We start from the raw sequence: 19758 nt of genomic DNA, 5'->3' as shown, positions 1-19758 counted from the left end.
CATCTGGGATTTTTGGGTGCTTATTTGCAGGTAGCCTTGGAGAACGTGAAGCCATCTGAATCCTGACCCTGGGGAGAGAAAAACCATGGGGAGCGGAATGAGCAAGGTACGGGGGGGCCAGCGGGATGGGGGCCAGCGTGTCCTCCTTGGGCAGAGCCTTTCTCCTGCAGCCCAGCATTCCCAGACCGCCACCGTGCCCTAAATGCAACCATTTGCATCTTCCCTTTCTCATTCCCCTTCAAAACTTCAAGCGCTTAAGAAGGGGAATTAAGAAAGCAAACCGTGATCCCCGGGTTTGTATCCGAGGTGATGAGCTCGGTGTCTGCGCGTGTTAGAAAAGCAGCAGCTGGCTTTAGGTGCTTGTCCCTTGGGCGGTGAGGCCGTGGCATTAAAATCCTCAGGGCTGACGGCGATCCCTGCAGGGAAATTTCCTCCCTTGCCACCCCCGGGATGTGCCTGGCAGCCATGCGCTGCGAAGGGGCAAGCGGGGTTTTACTGCTGCTTGTTGCTCTGCTGAACGCCAGGGCTGGCAGAGGGGATCGATTTCCCTTGGTATCCTTAAATAACCGCTTGGTATGTGCGTTATCCAGTTTAAAATTAGACTCCGGGGCAACAACGGAGAGACCGGATCAGGGCAAACTCTCTCTGCATGGCTCTGGTGTGATTTAACACCGGGGTTTCACCTCCTGCAGACGCAGCCCGACCTGCAAAGTGGCTTTTACAGCCTCCCTGGGGCCACCAAACCCTCCTGGGGAGCCCGGGCTGCCTTTGCCGGGGGCTGGGTTGGTGCAGACACATTGGTGTTGCAGGATCCAGCTTTGACTTGACGAGATGCAGCGTTTGGCATCCCCCTTCTAGCGGTAACGGCTTTGCAGTTCGGGGCGCAGATCTTTGCTGAATCCAGGTGTTTGCACCCCAGAAGCGGGCTGGGGTTCAGCTGGATGGTAGAGGTGGGCTGGATGTGACCGAGAGCTGTTGAAAACCCTTCCTACAGCCTCTCAAAGCAGGTGTCTTCTGCCAGATGTGTGCAAACGAGTCCAACTGGTAATCGGCTCTTCCTTTCTGTGCCCCTGGAAAGTGCTCTGGCAGGCTCTTACACCCCGTAAATACTCTGAGCTGCCCCTTTTTCTCCTTCGTAACCCTGCAGCAGTGAGTTCCAGACCAAATTTGCATACTTGACAGCGCTTACTGCAACATCCTGGCCAGAAAAGTGTTATAAATAGCCTGTGCCTTTGCCCGTCTATCCCCAGCTGGCAGAGGCAAACTTTGAAACTATTTGCAAAAGGTGGTTGCTATAGAATAGCAAAACAAAGCTGCGCTTTGGCAAGCTGGCCTGCCTCCGGGAGCCGGGGCGATGGGGGTTCCCCGCTGGAGCCCCACCTCGGAGGAGGAGGCTGGGGTGGGCTGAGCTGGCTGGGGAATCCAGCCCCCAACATTCCCTTTCCGACAGCGATAGGACCAAACGCAAGCCCCCTCCATTTATGTGCTGAGTTTTCCTGAGCTCTGCGCTGCTGGAGGGGTTTGGGCTGGTGATTTGAGTGGGCTCAGCCTTCGATGTTCGTTAATGAAGATGTTCACTGATTAGGTCCTCGGTTTGTCATTGCCTGGGGAGTTTGCTGCCAGACGCCCTGGCCCTGCTGGTACCGCGCATGCAGCTTGTTGCTCCCGCCGCGTCGGATGCACGTTGTGCCCGGCGCCGTCTGAAATCTCTCCCCTTTTTGTCACCTCCCAGGTTGTCACAGGCCTCTACCTCGGGAACATCCGCGGTGAGTGCTTTTCCCTGCTCCGCCTTGCTGTGGGATCCCTGGGCAGCTGGCGGGGCTGGAGGAGCCCCTCTCCTCACGGGCTCCCTGTGCCTGCTCCTGCCTGGCGACCTCAGCATCTTCCAGAGATCCAAGGCCCCCAGAAAAGCCCCAATCCCAATTGCAAGTGGCTCCGTGCAGCTCTAGCCCAGGACAGGGATATCTGCGGGGAGCTGCAGTCACCAGCCATGCCGGAGCACCGGAGAACCCTTGGCATGGCTGGAAACCTTCCCGTGTTTGCTGAGACAATATTGACAGCGGGCCAACGCCTGGCTTTCTCGCGGGGGCCTCTGACCCTGTGGGGAGCAGGGCGAAGCGTGCGTTTCACCCAACAGTGAAGACACAACAGCCTTTTCTAAATTAGCGGTATGATTTCTCATTCTGGGGGTGGGTTTAGGAGCCTGCTGAACAGCCAGCGCATCCGAGGGCGATTTGGCTTTGAAGGACGTGCATCGCGATGCCCGGTCTCCTTTCCCGCGTCGCGCGGGGTGAGAGGCAGCGGGATGGGACTGGCACGGGGGTCAAGGGACTGGGGGTGATGGAGAAGGGTTGCTGGTGGGTGCTTGACCCGGCAGATCTCCCAGGAGGGCAGGTGACTCACGTGCCGCTCCTGCTTCCAGACTCTGAGGACCGGGAAAACCTGCTGAGGAACGGGGTGACGCACATCCTCTCCGTCCACAACGGTGCCAAGCCGGTGCTGGAGGTGAGTGCCCGGGTGGGGGATTTGGGGGAGCACCCCGGGGGAGCAGGGAAGGTGCAGATGGGACACACGCTCTTCTCCTGGTGGGGAGCGGAGAGGGGAGAAGCGATGCTGGATTTGCACCCATTTGCACCCATTTGCATCGATTTGCACCCATTTGCAGCAATTTGCACCGTGCAACGCTGAACTGCACGCAAAGAGGCTCAGCGCTGGCTTTCGGGGAGAGGGGAAGGGGGTGTTTTGAGGGGCACGGCCGCCCCCTCGAAGGTTTTTTGAGGGGGAAAGCGTGCAGCCGCAGCGCTGGCGGGGCCGGGACCCGGCGGGGTGCCCGGTGCTGCCGCGGGGAGAACCGCGAGAGGGCGGCGGCGGCCCACGGATGGCAGCACCGGGGCCGCATCCAGCCCCGACCGGGACCGGGGGGCACGGCGGGACCCGGAGCTGCCCCCCACCTCCAGGACAGGGGTCCCGGGCTGCCCTGGCTTTGCTTTACATGCCCGCTTGCCCCCCCCGCCCCCTGCCCAAAGCGTTTACGGAGCCCTCGGACTGTGGGTGGGGAAACTGAGGCAGGAGGGAGCTGCCCGGTGGGTTGATGCCAGAGGTGCTGGCACTCGTGCACGAATCCCTGCTTCCACGGACCCGTGGGCCGGGTGGAGCCTGCAGCAGGAGGAGCAGCCCCTCCCGGGGTCCGTGTGCCCCCCGGGGACGCTCGGGCCACGCCGCTGGCGTCGCGGCGGACGGCCGCATGCAGCTTGTGCTTCGTCCCGGTGTCGGAGCCGCTGCCGGCTCCCAAATCCCGGGATGCTGCAGAAGGTGAAGGGGACTGCTGGGACCCCTCGTCCTTTGGGGCTACGATGGGCGTGGAGCCCCAGTAGAACACCAGCTCGAGCCTTCTCCCCGCTAAGGCGTTGGGTAACGTGGAGAAGGAAGGAGGCTGCATAAAATGGGTGCAGAGAAACGGCTTGCGGCTGGAGGAGAGGCAGCAGCTGGGCCTGGCGGGGCTCGGGGCACGGCCAGACGGGTAGCAAACCGCACGGCGAGCTTACAACACGGAGCAAGGCTCTGGGCTGGCGGAAAGGGGAACCGGAAAGGCATGGTGGGTTGAGCAATGTGTCAATCACGGCCCTGGGTCAGGAACCGCAAACCCAAGCGCCGTTCCCATGCATGGCCCAGCTCCCCGAGGTGGGATGGGGGCACCCGGCCCCGCGGGGAAGGGGAAGCCGCGGGGAGCCTGGCAGTTAATCCGGGATCGGGGTGCGGGTTGGGGTTTGGGGAAGAGCAAGGTCGCATCGGCCGCTCCGCTGGTTGGCACGGTGGCTTTGCTGGCACGGTGGCTCTCCTCGCAGGCGTGGCGGGGCGCAGCCAGGTTTTGGGAAAGCCGCAGACGGCTCGTCCCGCAAAACCTGCCGGCGTTTGCTTGCTGGCCCCCGTGCCCCTGCCTGGTGCATGGTCCCCTTCCACCGGCGGAGCTCCTGCCTGCACCCGCCATCCCCTGCATGCCGGGGAGCTGCGGTTTGGCCGGGAGCGCGGATGAGGAACCCGCCGGCTCTGCTTTTCCCCCCTTTTGCCCCGGCCTCTCCGGCAGCTTCCCCGGGCAGGGAGCAGCCGGCTGGCACGCTGCGGGGAGCCGGCAAGTGGCACATCGCTCTGGCACCTTGTCCCCATCCTGTGAGAGGCTGCGGGATGGCGGGGGCGAGTGTGGGACGGGGCTGGGGAGGACGGACGGGACGGAGAGGACATGCACGGGAAAGCCCGCCTGCGCTCATCCTCACGACGTGGGTCTTTCCAGCGCAGAAATATCCCTGTGCCTGTCCTGCTCTGCCCCTTCCCTCCTTAAATAATCAGCTTTTCCCAGCCTCCCGGTTTGCCCTGGGCTGGAGGGAAGCGAGGGTTGGCCCATGGGGTTGGGCTGCACCAGCCCCCCGGGGGGGATCTTTCGGCAGCGATGCCACAGGGAGCTGATGGAGATGGGGCAATCCCTGGCGCTCGGCCGTTTCAGCTCTGGCTGGCAGGATTTCCACCCATTTCACTAAGAAAAAAAACAAAAACACCAAACAAAACCCTCAGATGAAAAGGATCTAATTTTAGCTCAGAACAGGGAGGATCGAGGAAGCGATGTTTTAAAGAAAGGAAAGTAATCTGACCTACGCCAACATGTGGCAGGATGATTTATTGTGTATTAAAAAGACCGTGAGGAAATAACTCATTGATGAGAGCGACTTCATCAGTGCGTGTTGGCACATGTCCTCCTCACGGGGCTCGCCGGTCGGGGCCCCGGGGAAGGGCTGGCTCAGTTTTTTGGGGCTCCTGAGCATCGTAGGGGTTCCCCACAGCCTGGCCTCTCCTCTGGGCTGAAATGGGGGGGAAATAGCCTGGGGGGGGATGGATGCGACCCTTCGTGGTTCTCCCTACCCATGGGGAGCAGGGTGATGGCACCTGAAAGCGGATTTCAAGCTTTCCTGTCACCGAAGGGTCAGCTGGGGAGAGGGAAAAGAGAGAGAAATGGGGGATTTTGTGTTTCTCGGCAGTACCTTACTACCACAACCACCTTTGTATTGCAGGACATGACCTATCTGTGTATCTCGGCCTCAGACTCATCCAGTCAAAACCTGTAAGTCGTTTGCCGTCCTTTTGCCTCCCAGGGTTGCGTTTTGGTAGTTATCCGTCAATAAATATTGAAGTTCTGCAGGACGAAGGTTCAGTTCATTCGTGCTGCAAACACTCGGTATCATTGCTGAGCTTGACAAAAGCCGCGGTTCATTTTCAGGCAGTAAAAAGCATTGGTAGGGCTTAAAATCTGTTACTGTGTGTGTCTGCAGACAGTAAATTTAATTTTCCATCAAATTTCAGAATCATTCTACTGGGCAGGGTTGAAAATTGGAGCATTTTTTTATTGGTTTAGAAAGACAACGATTTGCGTCGGTCTTCCTTGGAAAGAGAAATAAACTGTTTATGAAAATGAGTATTTTTTTTCCCCACACAAAGCACAGATACTCATAAGTCCTTTAATGCCGTTCTCGAGATGAAGGTGGCGAGAGGTGCTGCAATGGGCTTTCATGGGATGCGGTGCCGGGGGGCGATGGGCGCAGGCGCTGCTGGCACCGGGGGCACCCATAAACCATCCGTTGCAACCAGAAAATGGGCAACTCCGAAGGATTTTTTTTCTCACCAGTCAAGCCCTAAAAAGGATCAAAACTTCATGCACAGTGACTGGAGCGGAGCCCGTCGGGGGAGGTGCTGGTTTTCCAGCATCCTTGGGAGCAGCCGTGCCTGGGGGTGTGATTCTGCTTGCTCATGCTCCCGCTGAGCGGAAAGAGAAGCTTTACAAGAAAGCCCTGCCTCAGCAAGAACAGGGTTTTTTTTGTTGTTGTTATTTTTTCTCTTCTTTCATTTCTTTGCATTTGTGGCATGGCTACCAAAAGGCGGGGGGGGGGGAGAGGCAGGGGGGAGGGAAGATAAGACTGGCTGCTGGAAGGAAGGGTTATTCAAAGAACTATTTTCTGCTTGTCAGTTTATGCCTTGGATTTCACAATCCTGGTGAAAATGGAAATGCTTGTGACTCAGGACCTCAGTGGCTCTCAGCATTAGCAGGCTCCACACCCCGAGCCTACCCTTCAAGGCTGGAAAAGCATGGGGAGAGCTTTCCTCTGCCTGGCCATGTGGGGGGAAAAAAAAAAAACCAACCAAACCATGGAGTGGGTGAGGATGGATGGGGTGGCTGAAGCCTCACCGGTGCTGGGGATGGGTTGGGAGAGTGATGCTGGAGGCTGGCAGCAAGCGTGCCGGGGGAGCTGGATGCAAAAGCATCCCGTCCTTGCAAGCAAGGTGCATCCCTGCGGGTCCCGGCCAAGGGGCTGACGTGGAGGACGGGGATCTGGAGAGCTCGGAGCTGTGTAGGCAACACGTGCAGGCCCTGGGGAATGCTGTCTGCTCTGCGAAGATAAGCAGGATGAGGAAAAATCCCCCGGGACAAGCTTTTGGCAGGGAAAGGCCTCCCAAAGGGTGATGCTCCGTTTGCTACGGTGGTCGAGGAGGAGGCACATCTGTAGCCCATGAGGAGCGATGGACTTGCATTTCTTTCCAGGGCTGATGCTCAATATTTTTAGTGTGACCACATCTTCAGAGACTTCCCCCATGTCTCCTCATCTTCTTGGGCAGCAAAACCCCTTGCTATTTTTGAATGCATCCTTGGCTGGTTTTTTAGAAGGCACCTGAGCCCTGCCCTTCCAGGGAAGGGTGAAGAGCATCCCCTTCCATGGGCTAGCAGGGACGGGGGAGCTTTTAGTGGGTTCTGCCTCGCCACCGCAGGGAAGCTGGCTCTGAGCCCCGGAGAGCTCTCGGGGGAGGATGCGTTTGGAGCGAGCCCTAGCGAGGGGCAGCGGGGGAATAACTCTGCGGTAGCTCATGCCTTGGCTTCTGAGAAATCAGGGAGGCCATGCAGGCGCACGCCCACCCCATCACGCGGAGGCAGAGGAAGTCCGGCGCCGGGGCAGAGGCGCTGCCGGCTCCCACGCTCGCTGCTGGGCAGCTCTGGCTCGGCTGTGCCGAAGGGACCTTCTTCACCTCCTCCCTAAAAAGCTGGGCCTGTGCAGTCAGGGAGTCCACCAGCAGCCCAAGTGACCCAGAACCAGATTTTCTGTCTCAAAACTCCCCCAGGTCTTGGTGGGACCGTGAGGGTGAGCAGGGATGGGCAACGTTTATTGCAAACACGTGCCGAGGAGCCGAATACCTGGCTCGGGGTGGGCTCTCGGAGATGCCCGCTGTCTTCGAGAGGGATCAGCAGCAGCTTCCAGCATCCCGTGCAGTGATGAACGGGAGAGATGCGTCTCACCAGAGCCTGCAACCCTCCTACAACACCCACCTCTATCTCATCAGTACATATGGAGTGATTTATCCTGTGCTCCACGTCTCCATGCCTTCAGAAAGATGAGTGCTACCCATATTGCTGAGCATCCAGGTCAGAAGGAGAGAAGGACCATAGCGCGTTGCAGCTGCGTTGCCAGAAAGCCCTGGCTCCCTGACTTGCCCCGTTTTGCTGCGAAACTCGCTGGATAGGGTTCACGTGCTCCCTCTGCCTTGCCAGCAGTTGCTGGTTATGCTTTCAGGAATGCAGGCTGCTCTCTGGGGACAAACCTGTGTTGTTGCTGGCAGCCCTACCTCCTGGCACAGGCACCTGGCCGTGCCTTCCCTTGGGTGGAAAGGGGCCGGAGGGGTTGCTTGGGGTGAAGAGAGGAAGGAAATTGCACCATTTTGGGACCTGCAGGCAAAATGCCTTGGGAGCCACCTTCTCCCTGCCTTCTTCCCTGCTGGCTTCTTTCCCTTGGAGGGAACTGGGTGTTTTTGTCATCGTTTGGGAATTTGGGGTGAGCCGATGGCTTGGGATGACCTCTGACGTGGGGATGTGCGTGTCCCTTGGGCACAAGATGCCACCTTGCCCCGGAGGCTGTCTCCCTGGGGTCCACCCTGAGCTGGTTTGGCTGATGGCATCGTCCTGCTCCCATCTCAATGCCTTGGGAAGCACGAAATCCCCCGGAAAGTCACCTAGGTCATTTCCTTCCTGGCAGATAAAGATCAGCCCCTCTGCCTTCGCCTGGCAGAGGAAGGATCTCTACTGTCACCCATGCCAGTGGCCCCAGGGTGGTGGGAAGTCCTTGGGGGACACACACAACCGCTGGTGCTGGTGTGGCCAGGCGCCTTGCAGGAGTGGGCAGCCCTCCCATCCTCACCTCCCTGCCTCTCTCCTTGCAGGCTGCAGCATTTTAAGGAGTGCATCAAGTTCATCCACGAATGCCGGCTCGGTGGGGGAGGCTGCCTTGTCCATTGGTAAGAGCTGCCGTCACCGCCTCGCGTCCCCGGTTAGCATTGGTCCTGCGGGAGGTGGGGATGGGCTCCCAGAAAGCGTCCTCGCCATCGGCTGTCGCTTGCGGCGGGGAGGAAGAAGAGGAGAAGACAAGGAACAGCGGGAGGGCGACGGGGGAAGGTGTCCACTGCCGAGACCCATGGGGATGGGGCGTCCGTGCACCGAAAACCTGAGCATCCAAAGGGGTGGGACAAGCTAAAGGAGGGGACGCGGGGAAGCCACCACCCAACCCATGGCCGGGGAACCCTGCTAGCACCCCAGCGAGAGCGGGGTGCCCACAGGAAGATGCATGGCATGGGTGTCCCTTGCTGCGGGGCCGCACCAGCCTCCGCGGTGGGAATCCCTCTCTGTGACGCCGCTCCCTCGCGCCGTGCCAGCCTGGCTGGGGTCTCCCGCAGCACCACCGTCCTCGTGGCTTACCTCATGACGGTGACCGAGCTCGGCTGGGAGGGCTGCCTGGCCGCCACCAAGGCCGTGCGCTCCTACGTCAGCCCCAACTTTGGCTTCCAGCAGCAGCTGCAGGAGTACGAGGCGACCTTGCTGCAGGAGGTATGTCCCGTGCCGACATCCCTTTATATACGTGTCTGCGGCGTTTGCAAGCAGGCACGGCTCTTTTGCATGCAGCTCACTGCAGGGGCCAGCTGTTTGCCTGAGCTGGCCTTTTTGCACACTATTTATTACCTGGGGAATTTGGGTTTTGCATGAAAAAAAAAAAAAAAAGTTAAAAAAAAAAAGAAGTGCCTAGACATTATGCGAATGCACTTAAAAAAGCTCTTTAAAACCCCTGTACTTTTCTCGAGAGTTCAGTTAGGACACAGCGGGAGGGATGGATGAGCATCAAGTCTTCTGGGAGCCCTGGGAAGGGTGCTGGGCTGGTTCCTGGGAATGCAGCACAGCGGGAGCCGGAAAGGGGGAGAGGAGAGGGAGGAAGGCTTTTGCGAGCAGCCTCAGGATGTCTGGGAGTGCTTGGATCTGGCAAGGTTTCCTCTCACAGCGTGTCCTCTGCTTTTAGAGGCAGGCGACAGAGAGACGCAAGTGTCGATGGAGAAATTCTCCTCTCCCCTCCCCAAAATGGTGCGGAGCAGCAGGTTTTAGGAGAGCAGAAGCCCCGGCTGGGTGGGTTCCCGTCCTGTGCAAGGGAGGGATGTTGCTGTAGCTGAGCAAAGCTGGATGCGGGCAGCTGGGAGTGACAGTGGCATGTTTACTTGGGAGAGCAGAAGTTGCAGAGATCAGAGCTGCACTTTTGACCTGGAAAGCCTTCCAAAGCAAAGGGAAAGGCCTTCAAAAGCACAGCTCCCACCCGGCTTGCCAGCTGCCCTCCAGCCTCCCACGCTGGACCCTGCTCCTCTGCTCTGCAGCAAAGGACCGGGGTCCAAAACTGCCCCGGGAGGGCACAGGGGCCGCAGCTGGACCTCTGCAAGGAAAGAGTAACCCAGAACTCGACAGGTACAGGGCATCCTGGCAGCCCACGTCACCCCCGAACTTGGTCCCGTCCCTGGAGGCGAAGCCTCCCCATCCACTGTAGCCACGAGCAGCGTGCAACGGCCCCGTGGCAAACGGCGGCAGAGACCCGGCGGTCCCTCCGGCCACGTTGAGCGGTTCAAGGGGATTTCTCTCCTCCCAGGAGAGAGGCAGGGACAGCATGTGACATTGGCCCAAATGGCAGCCCCTTCCCTGCCGCCGAGTTCCTTTCCCCTGGTGCCGCAGGGAGCGGGCAGGTGCTGTCATATGGGGGACGCAGTCCTGCTCCGTTATCACCAGCTTGCAAAAACACCCACAGCAGAGGGTGGAAAATGGTCCAAGGGATTACAAAACACCCACAGTGCTGGAGATTCCCTGCAGGGCTTCCCCCAGCCGGGCTAGCCCTCCCTAACCCTTCCCACGCTCTGGCCGCGTCTGAGCACAGACAGTGATGTGGGGCTCGGTGTGCCCCCTGCTCCATCCGAGCTGTTCCTCCTGCTCCCCAAAATCCAGGCTGGGCTCAGCAGATGCTGGAATGTCTTCCCTTTCCCTTAGATGCTGCTTTTTCATCACCTCGAAGTTTTGCCAGGGGCTTTACAAACGTTTCCCTGAAAATACCAAAGGCAGAACCAAGGGTGGAGGCGCTTGGATGTGTTTTTCTGAGCTGCAGAGTTTAGCAAGAGCCGCCTTTTACTTGAAACACCCCACATTCCCCACGAGCGCTGCATCGGGGAGGGAAGCTGCAGATGGCCCTCGTGGGCGGACTGCTGCTGGCACGGCCCCGGGGGCGAAGGCTGGGTGCTGGAGCGGGGAGCGCTCTGGCATTACTCACCCGCAGTTGCCTTTGAAGAAGGGGAAGAGCCAGGATGGATGCTCCAACCCGACCGGCGATGCCCTGGCCCGAGCTCGCCCCTGCGCCCTCCACCTTTGCAAGAGGAAGGGACTTGCGGGCAGCGTGGGCAGGTCAGCCGAGGTGGATGGCTGGGTGTCTCGTGGGGTGGTGGGCACCGCAGGCATTCACCTGCGCGGCCAGGAGCCCGTGGGACGCGATGCCGCGTGCGTCCTGTGCCTTGCTTCATGCCAAGCAGCAGCTGGCTTGCTTACCTTGGCTGCGGGACGTCACACCTTGTTCCCATTTGTGGCTCTGGGGTGGTTTTCCATGTGTGTAGGTAGGATGCAGGAGGAAGGGTATCGTGATCTGAGCTTCAGCTCTTGCTGAGGGTAGAAAAGAGGTTACACTTCCCGATGTTAGCCCAGCTGTCATCCTGACAGGCAGCAATTTGGAAATGCAGTGCTTGGGAGCAGACATGGGTAAGGGCTGGGCAGGCTGCTCAAGAGGAGAAGCCTCGTTTCTTGTTGGTTAAAACCTGCGAGGAACAGGTCAGTCCCTGGGGACCTCCTTCCTAGGGCTGCGGGCGAGCATCCCTCGGTGCCTCGGTTTCCTCGATCCAGAGCAGGGACCTCAGATGGGACCCTGGGAGGTAGAAATGGGGAAGATGCTCTCTGGGACTGGCCGGCCGGCCCCTCGCCGCAGGAAGCGCGCCTCGAGCGTGCAGCTGTGGTTTTGAGCTGGCAAGTGGTGCTCATCGGGGCTAGATGGATAAAGAAGGAAGGAAAGAACCAAGAGCAGCAGCAGCAGGATGACGGGTAAGTTTAGAAAAGGAAGTGAGCAAGCGCAAAGAAGGCAGCGTGGATGTGAGAGAAGGGCACAGATGGGCATTCGGGTGATGGACCTGTCCCTCCCTGTCCCTAAGTCCCCCCGTGGTGCTTGCACACCATGTCCAGGCTGCCTTTCCCCGCCGCCCGGTGCTGTCCCAGATGGGATGGGTGCTCCTGGCCCCGGGAGAGAGGAGGAGGGCAGTGGGTTAGTGGTCAGCGCTGGAGGAAACGGGCTGTAACCACTTCTTGCTCTGGCTTTAAAAGGAAACGCCTGGCAGCAGCAGCAGGGTGCTTCCCCCGGCCTCCCACCAGCTCCTTCCCTTCTTCGCTGGATGGTGGGAGCTGGCTCCGAGACTGGGCGGTGGGTGCCAAGCCTCGGTGGGTGCTGAGCCTCGGTGGGTGCCGAGCCTCGGTGGCCAGGCTGCTCTCCCCATGGAGCTTCATCCCTCCGGGCGGTTTGCACAGGAGGGATGTTCCCCCCGTCATGAACATGGATGCTGGCCTCAAATCCTGTCCCAAATCCTTTGGGACTCGCTTCCCAGGGGTTGTTTTCTAGCAAGGAAATCAAGCCTGGCTCTTGGGGTCCACCCCAAACAAGGGGTCTTCCTGCTTGCAGGCGGTGAGCACGCAGCAGCCGCGGTGAGTCCCGCTGTCTGAGGGAGTGGAATTGGGAAATCCAGACATTCCCAGTGGAAATCCCCTCTGCTCAAGCTGACTTTCCCTGGCTGCAGGCGGGGGGATGCTGCCCGGGTCAGTCTCAGATTTTATCCTCTCATGGTTCGTCGTCCCCACGCCTGTGGCAGCCCTGGCCAGGACAAGGGCTGAGCTGCCTGTCCTGCGTCCCGCACCTTTGCCGTGAGCTCGGTGGCTCCTGGCCGTGGGGTGCTGCCGTGCACCCCGGGAAGCTGGAGCCATTGCAGGGACATCTCGCCCTGGGGGTGCTGAGGCTGGGGGGCTGCCTGCCCTCTCCCTCTGCTTCCCCCGGCTGCACCCCATGCCTGTCCCAGCACTACGCCGTGCCGGGGCTCTGGTGCTTGGTCCTTCTCTGGATGCTTTGCACCTGCAGGCTTCGCGTTCCCGACTCGGTCCCCTCCATCCTTTTTGTAAGGTGTTTAATGTTGCTGGGCGTGCTCCTACCACCCGTCCCAGTACAAAGTCCTGCTTGCTGGAGCAGCAGGTTCCCAGCTACTTAGGAAGACGGCAGAGCCCTGCCCGCTCCCCGCCAGCACCGGGCAGCTGGCACAGCAGGTCCTGGCAGAGCTGCCCGTTCCTGCCCACGCTCTCAGGAACTGCAGTCTGGGCCTGTCTGGCTGTTTCTCATCCCAGCAGTAGCGGGAAGCATTTTTATGGACCGTCTCTCGCTTCCCAGCCACCTCTGGACCTCAGCCTGCTGCCAGCTGGCCCCCGGCCACCGCCACGCTCCTGCCGCCGGAGCAGCCTTTGCAGCTGGCTGCGGTGACGGGGGGGACACAAGAGGCACCCCCCAACAGCTCGGCAGCGAGCAAGACGCTCTGCAAACAAACCTGCCTCAGCATGCAAGAGCCGACTTGGCCGTGCAGCTTGTGGCAGCGAGTGCAGCCTGTCCCCGTGCTGCCACGGCGGGGAGAAAGCGTGGGGAAGCTTTTCTTACAGGAATTGGGGCGCAAAGGGAACAGCAGCTGCTTCTTGGCAACGAAAAGTAAATAAAGCTGCTGTCTCAGCTGCAGCCTGCGTGAGAAGCTGAGGATGCTGCCAGCTTTCCGGGTCGGTCTGTGCCGGGCTGGGGATGCGGGGAGCACTCGGCTGGGGGGGGACTGTCGCATCTCTTGTACGACGCGGTCGTGTCACGTGGCGTGTGAGCTCCTGCAAAACCGGGACCTTTCTGCTTGCTGGCTGTGGCTGGGGATCCCCCGGCCTCCTCTGAGGCTGCGGCTGGGATGCAGCGGGCGTCGCCCCTGCTCGGCTCGCTGCTTTCCATGGGGCTGTTGCACGCCCCGGCTCTCGAGCTGGGGGTATCTCATCCCCAGTGACCCTGGCAACCTCTTTTGGCTTTGTCCTGGCAGTACCGTGCCTGGATCCGCCGTGACTACGGCAGGAACCCGTTCAAGGACCAGGAGGAGCTGCAGTGCTTGCTGGCCCGGCAGGAGCAGAGGCAGAAGGAGCAGCAGCTGGGGAGCAGGGAGAGCTCCTGGCTCCACTCTCCAGCTCCCACCTACCCACTCCCCTACCATGCAGGTGGCACCGGCAGAAGCAGATGGATGAACAGATAAGCGGCTGGCTGCTCGAAGGCAGATGTTGGCCCCGGGGCTTGGAAAACTCCATATTCCCTTTGCCAAACGCCCACGGGGGTTCATGTCTAGCGCAGCAAGAAGCCAGCGCCAGCCTCGGCTGTGGGCTCAAGGGTTGGAGGCGGGGGTCAGGACTTGCAGACCCTCCCCTTGGCTGCCGGCTCCGTGCATACCTCTGGGCAAGCCAGTTAATTGATGACAGTGTCTTGTCCTGTCCCGTTCTCCCATTTCCCGGTGGACCGTGGCCACTTTCCCATTACCTGTAGCAGCAGCAAGCCCCGTCCTTCTCTCCAGCAGCATGGTACCCGGGTGCTCCTCGGGCAGGACACGGGAATGCCTTGGAAAGCCAGAGCAGGATGAGATGGGGAGAGGCCACCTTGTCTTCTGCTTTGCAGTGAAGCTGGGGGCCGATGCAGCCCGCGAGGTGGCCCCGAGGAGGGAGGGATGGGTCCCGGGCATGGGGAGAGCGGCCGGAGGCTGAGCTGCTCTCAGGGCTGCAGATGCCTCTTGCCGTGCTTGGACTTTCCTGGTCCAGCCTGGTCTTGGCAGACATCTGTCCGGCATTTTTCTGAACACAACCCCCAAGGGAGGGGGGAAATCCAGCAGTGCTGGAGGCTGCCCGTCCCCACCACCTCCATCCCCAGAGCCAGAGCAGCTTTGGGTTTCCCCTGCTGCCCAATCTGAATGTCCCTGGTTGCAAAAGAAGCCAACTGCTCGATTGGACTCCGTCGACCCACAGACCAATTTAACGCCGTCCCTCTCCAACAGCCTTTTTAATACTGAAATACCGTGACCGTGTCCCTTTTTTCATCCCAAACTCATCCACCGTGTTTCTAAAGCGTGGCTTCGCTGCCTTCCTTTGCCAGGACTCCCCACATCTGTCCTTCGAGGGGGGTCCCCACCCATCGCCACAGCCCTTCTACGTTTAAACCTTCAAATCTTCCATGCCAGCTTGGCATTTTACTATAAATAACTTGCCTGGCTTCTCAAAAATATCTGTTTTGCAATCCATTCTGAGAAAAAAAAAACCAACAAAAACAAAACAGCCCTTAAAATATTACTAGGAATTCCCTTAATGAAAATTTCTGGGTACTCTGAGGGTGACAGTGCTGGGGGTGACTCGCCCAACTCCTAATAAAGAGGAGAGTGATTAAAACCATGAGGATGGCTGGTCTTGATTTGCGGTGTTCCTGGTGGGAATGGAGGGATGGACTGCCATGACCGCTCTGCCGCTGCGTCCTGTTTCCTATTTTCTTGATGAGAACCACCAGCAAAATGAAAAGTTTTAGAGACTCAATGTTTAGCCATAACGTGTAGGATTCTGGGAGAAAAATTAGGGGGCGATTTCCCTGTCTTTTTACGTTGAAAAAAGGTCTCTCTGCTGTATGTTATTCTACATGGAGCTATGGCACCGTTTGTACCTGCAGCGTTCGCTGTGCGGGAAAGAGCCGTGAGCAATTAATGAGATCAAGGACCGTAAATGCTGTTGATGGAGTGGACCGAAGGGCAAATGAGCAAACCAGGTCGATACTGTATTTAACGCCTCCGTTATCATTTGAAGAAGCAGAAAAATGGAACTTGTGCGCAGGAAAAAAAAAGAGAAGAATGTTGGTTTCTGGTGTTAATAGGAAGTCATCAGAGATATGTGATAAGCAGAGATTAGGTTTGCAGTAGGTGTGATAACCACGGCGGAGCGCTGCTGTCCCATCACCTGCGCCAGCCTGGATGACCGTGCCCCTTCCCATCCCACGACCGGGCATCCCCGGGACTCAAATATTCCCCAAGGAACTGCGTCACCAAAGCAGCTGTTACCCCTGGAAAAATCCCCCTGATTTTGGGAACCACAAGGGATGCTCCCCGTAAGCTGCAGCATCGCCCACCCCTGGCATCACAGCAAGAACCGTTGCCCAAATAGCATCTCCTAAGCCCAATTTCCCCTGAATTTGAGGGGTGTCCCAGGTGAATATATATATTTTTCCACTCTGGCCTACATCAGTGGGACCTGTGGTGGCTTTAGGACTTCTGGCCAGTGGAAAGCAAGCCCCGAAGCAGATAAAAGCAGTCTGATTTCCACTTCATTCTACATTGCTAAGAGCTCTGCATGCTTCGCTGCTCAGCTCTCCCGCGCCGCGTCAGCTCTCCCGAAAGCCTGGTGCCTCTGGCGCGGGGAAAATCGCTCTGCTGAAGCATGAACGAGGTTCCCAGGCTGTTGCTCGCATATAGGGAAATAGTTTGCAAGAAATTCCCGGCTCTGCTGCCTGCCCCAGGGTGTGTTTTGCATTTTCCCTTCCCAGCCGCTGGCAGGGCTGCGGGACATCTCTCTCCTTTCCAGGCCACTGCTGCGAGCACCGTGAGCGGCTGAAAAACCCATTTTAAAGGGGTTTTTATTTTATCTTCCTCCCGCTGGGATCCCCCTCGCCCCAGGGAACTGAGATTTTACCTTGCCAGGCTGCCCATGAAGTTGTGGAGCCAAAACAAAGCCGGAGGGGATGGAGAGGGTTGATGATACGAAGCCCTTTTCAAATATCCCAAACTTGCCAGAGCTTTTACAAAAGAAACAATTTTTTACTGGGGGGGTCTCCAGCCGGCGTGGGGGGGCAGGACCGATGCAACTGCCCCCTGCAAAGCTTCACTTGTTTCTCAGTAAGAAAAAGAAATAACCTTCCTACTGTATCTGACTGCAAAAGATGGTTTTGGCTCTCCCCAAATCTCACAGGGGGGATCTGATTAGGGTCGGGCGGGTGTTTAAAAACAAGGGCTATTACAGCCGTTATTTATTATAAATGACAGTAAAGGTTGTGTACCTTAGATGATTATTTTTATTATACCATCTGTGCAGCTCCACAGATTTCCCATTTCTCTGTATTACCCATGTGGGAGTAATTGTGGTTTTCTTCCAAGAAATGTGTGTGTAATCTGGTAATCCCAAAAAAAGCCCCCTCTAAAGTCAGGCTGCAGATTGTCCTCTATGCTCTGCTGTGGCCGGCGGCCGCTGGGCTGGGCTGGGGCGGCCAGGCACCGATCCCGGCTGGGGGCACCGAGGGAGGGTCCGGCTCTGGGGGCTGATCCGGGAGGGAACTGGAAACTGTCCAGGGGTGGACTGGTCTGGGGCTGGGGCTGGACCAATCTGGGAATGGGAAGACTGGTCTGGCACTGGGGACATTGGTCTGGGATGGTGAGGCTGGTCTGGGACAGGGGATGGACTGATCTAGAACTGGGGATGGACCAATCTGGGACTGGGGACACTTCTCTGGGACAGGGGATGCACTGATCTAGGACTGGGGAGACTGGTCTGGCACTGGGGATGGACTGATCTAGAAGTGGGGATGGACTGATCTAGAACTGGGGAGACTGGCCTGGGATGGGGAATGGACTGATCTAGGACTGGGGAGACTGGTCTGGCACTGGGGATGGAGCGATCTAGAACTGGGGATGGACTGATCTAGAACTGGGGAGACTGGTCTGGGACAGGGAATGGACTGATCTGGGACTGGGGAGACTGGTCTGGGACAGGGAATGGACTGATCTAGTACTGGGGATGGACTGATCTAGGACTGGGGAGACTGGTCTGGGATGGGGAATGGACTGATCTGGGACTGGGGAGACTGGTCTGGAACGGGGAATGGACTGATCTAGGACTGGGGAGACTGGTCTGGGATGGGGAATGGACTGATCTGGGACTGGGGAGACTGGTCTGGGACGGGGAATGGACGGATCTAGGACTGGGGAGACTGGTCTGGGATGGGGGAGACTGGTCTGGGACAGGGGATGGACTGATGTAGAACTGGGGATGGACCAATCTGGGACTGGGGACACTCATCTGGGATGGGGGATGCACTGATCTAGGACTGGGGACACTGGTCTGGGATGGGGAATGGACCAATCTGGGACTGGGGACACTGGTCTGGGAGTGGGGAGACTGATCTTCGACTGGAGATGGACTGATGTAGAACTAGGATGGACCAGTCTGGGACTGGGGAGACTGCTTGGGAACTGGGGATGGACCGATCTGGGACTGGGGACACTGGTCGGGGACTGGAGATGGACTGATGTAGAACTGGGGATGGACTGATCTGGGACTGGGGACACTGGTCGGGGACTGGAGATGGACTGATGTAGAACTGGGGATGGACTGATCTGGGACTGGGGACACTGGTCGGGGACTGGGGACACTGGTCTGGGACTGGAGATGGACTGATGTAGAACTGGGGGTGGACTGATCTGGGACTGGGGACACTGGTCGGGGACTGGGGAGACTGATCTCAGACTGGAGATGGGCTGATCTAGAACTGGGGATGGTCCAGTCTGGGACTGGGGACACTGGTCTGGGAGTGGGGATGGGCTGATCTAGAACTGGGGATGGTCCAGTCTGGGACTGGGGACACTGGTCTGGGAGTGGGGATGGGCTGATCTAGAACTGGGGATGGTCCAGTCTGGGACTGGGGACACTGGTCTGGGAGTGGGGATGGGCTGATCTAGAACTGGGGATGGTCCAGTCTGGGACTGGGGACACTGGTCTGGGACTGGACCGATCTTGGGAGGCTGAGCTCAGCCCGGGGACGGACCGAGCGGGCACCGGGGACGGGCCCGCCGGGGGCCGCGGAGGGATGGGGGGCGGGGCACGGCCGGGATGCTCCGGCCCGGGAGGGACCCCCTGGGCGGCCCCGCCCACTCCCGCACACGCCCCGCCCACTCCCGCTCCCGCCCCGCCCACTCCCGCCCACTCCCCGCCCACTCCCGCCCACTCCCCGCCCACTCCCGCCCACGCCCCGCCCACTCCCCGCCGGCTGATTTCTCGGAAAGGCGCGCGCGCTTCAGAGAAAGCGGCGCCGGCCGCGCGCGCCCACCTGGGCGTCTCCCCATTGGGCGGCCGGAGGCACTGGCATCTCCCCATTGGGCGGGGCGGGCACGGGGAGCCGCTGGCTATTGGCCGGGATTCGCGGGGCCGTGGGCGTTGGCGGGCCCGCCCTCCCGTGCCGCTATAAAAGGCGGGCGCGGTGGGCGGTGCGGGCAGCGGCGCGGAGCGGTGCGGCGAGCAGGTACCGGTACCGGCCCCGTGCCTCACCCTGCCTGCCTGGGGGGCAAGGGGGGCTGTGGGGTGCTGGGGATACGGAACGAAACCAAACCAAACCCAGCCCGGTCCCCGCGTCCCCGTGCGTGCGGGGGCGCAGGGGCTGAGCGGCGCCGGGGCCGCGGGAGCTGCTGCCCGCCGTGCTTCAAGGCAAAGCCCGGGATGCGTGGGGTGGGGGGAGCTCGGTGGTGGCTTGCAGCTGGGCTGGGGAGGGCGGTGGGTTCCGCGGGGCGATGGGTGCGGGGCTGCCTCTGCCAGGCAAGGGCTCCGGCTGCTTCTCCCTCCTGGCGTGGGGTCGGCGCAGGGCTCGCTGCGTGGGAAGGGCTCCCCGGCCCGTGTCCTGGGCGTGCTGGCTCATGTCGCCAGCCTGAAAAGCTTGCTCAGCCCTTTCGTGGAGGGGAAATGGAGCTCTGGCCCCTGCCAGCAATGGGAACAAGCTCGCTAGAAAATGGGCCGATGTAGAAGAGAGTCCCGCTTCAGCAAGCGTTTCCGAGGCTCTTCATCTTGGTGTAGCTCGGGTGCAAGGTGCGTGGTTCGGGAGCCCGTAGAGAGGCTGTGTGTACCCCCATCCCTCCGGGGATGGGCTGCGGTGTGTGCTTTGGGGCATCCAGCTCCGGAGAGGCAGCTGGGATCGGGAGCTGTGCCCTTGGTGTTGCTGTAGCTGGTGGTGGTGGCTGTTGCCATCCCTAAAAACAGAGGCTGGGCTGCAGATGGCCAGGGAGGTCTGCGTGTCCTACTGTGCTGCAGTAGTGCAATGGAGAAGGGACAGAAGTTGGTGGCACTGAGCTGGTGTTGAGCCTGTGGCAAATCAGAGACCACCAGGTCTCAGGCTGTGCTGGGAGCATCCTCATCCTCTCCCCAAAACCTTCCCACGGGGCAGCAAATTAAAAAAGAATGAGGGAGAAGCAGTCCTGTAAAATTTGGAGGAGGGCTGTGAGCCC

General features: G+C 59.5%; 2 protein-coding genes across 6 annotated transcripts in view; both read left to right on the top strand.

Annotated features, from left to right (window-relative positions):
- Window positions 1-19758, top strand: part of FBXO31 (F-box protein 31) — a 313905-nt gene that overhangs the window by 277119 nt on the left and 17028 nt on the right. The gene's annotated exons all lie outside the window — the stretch shown is intronic.
- LOC104029315 (dual specificity protein phosphatase 22-A) lies at window positions 86-13728 on the top strand. The gene is made up of 7 exons (XM_075715612.1): window positions 86-106; window positions 1733-1766; window positions 2423-2505; window positions 5061-5110; window positions 8248-8322; window positions 8737-8908; window positions 13522-13728. Exons 1-7 carry the CDS (start codon window positions 86-88, stop codon window positions 13726-13728), a joined length of 642 nt encoding a protein of 213 aa, XP_075571727.1.

This window comes from Pelecanus crispus, chromosome 8 (assembly GCF_030463565.1).
Source record: "Pelecanus crispus isolate bPelCri1 chromosome 8, bPelCri1.pri, whole genome shotgun sequence".
Classification (NCBI taxonomy): domain Eukaryota; kingdom Metazoa; phylum Chordata; class Aves; order Pelecaniformes; family Pelecanidae; genus Pelecanus; species Pelecanus crispus.
This window is presented reverse-complemented; position numbering and strand designations above follow the sequence as displayed.

Excerpts from the sequence above, each read along its gene's own strand:
- LOC104029315 (XM_075715612.1), top strand. The coding sequence starts at position 86 with ATGGGGAGCGGAATGAGCAAG. Across the intron at positions 107-1,732 it reads TGGGGAGCGGAATGAGCAAG|GTTGTCACAGGCCTCTACCT; the intron begins GTACGGGGGGGC and ends GTCACCTCCCAG. Across the intron at positions 8,323-8,736 it reads GGAGGCTGCCTTGTCCATTG|CCTGGCTGGGGTCTCCCGCA; the intron begins GTAAGAGCTGCC and ends GCGCCGTGCCAG.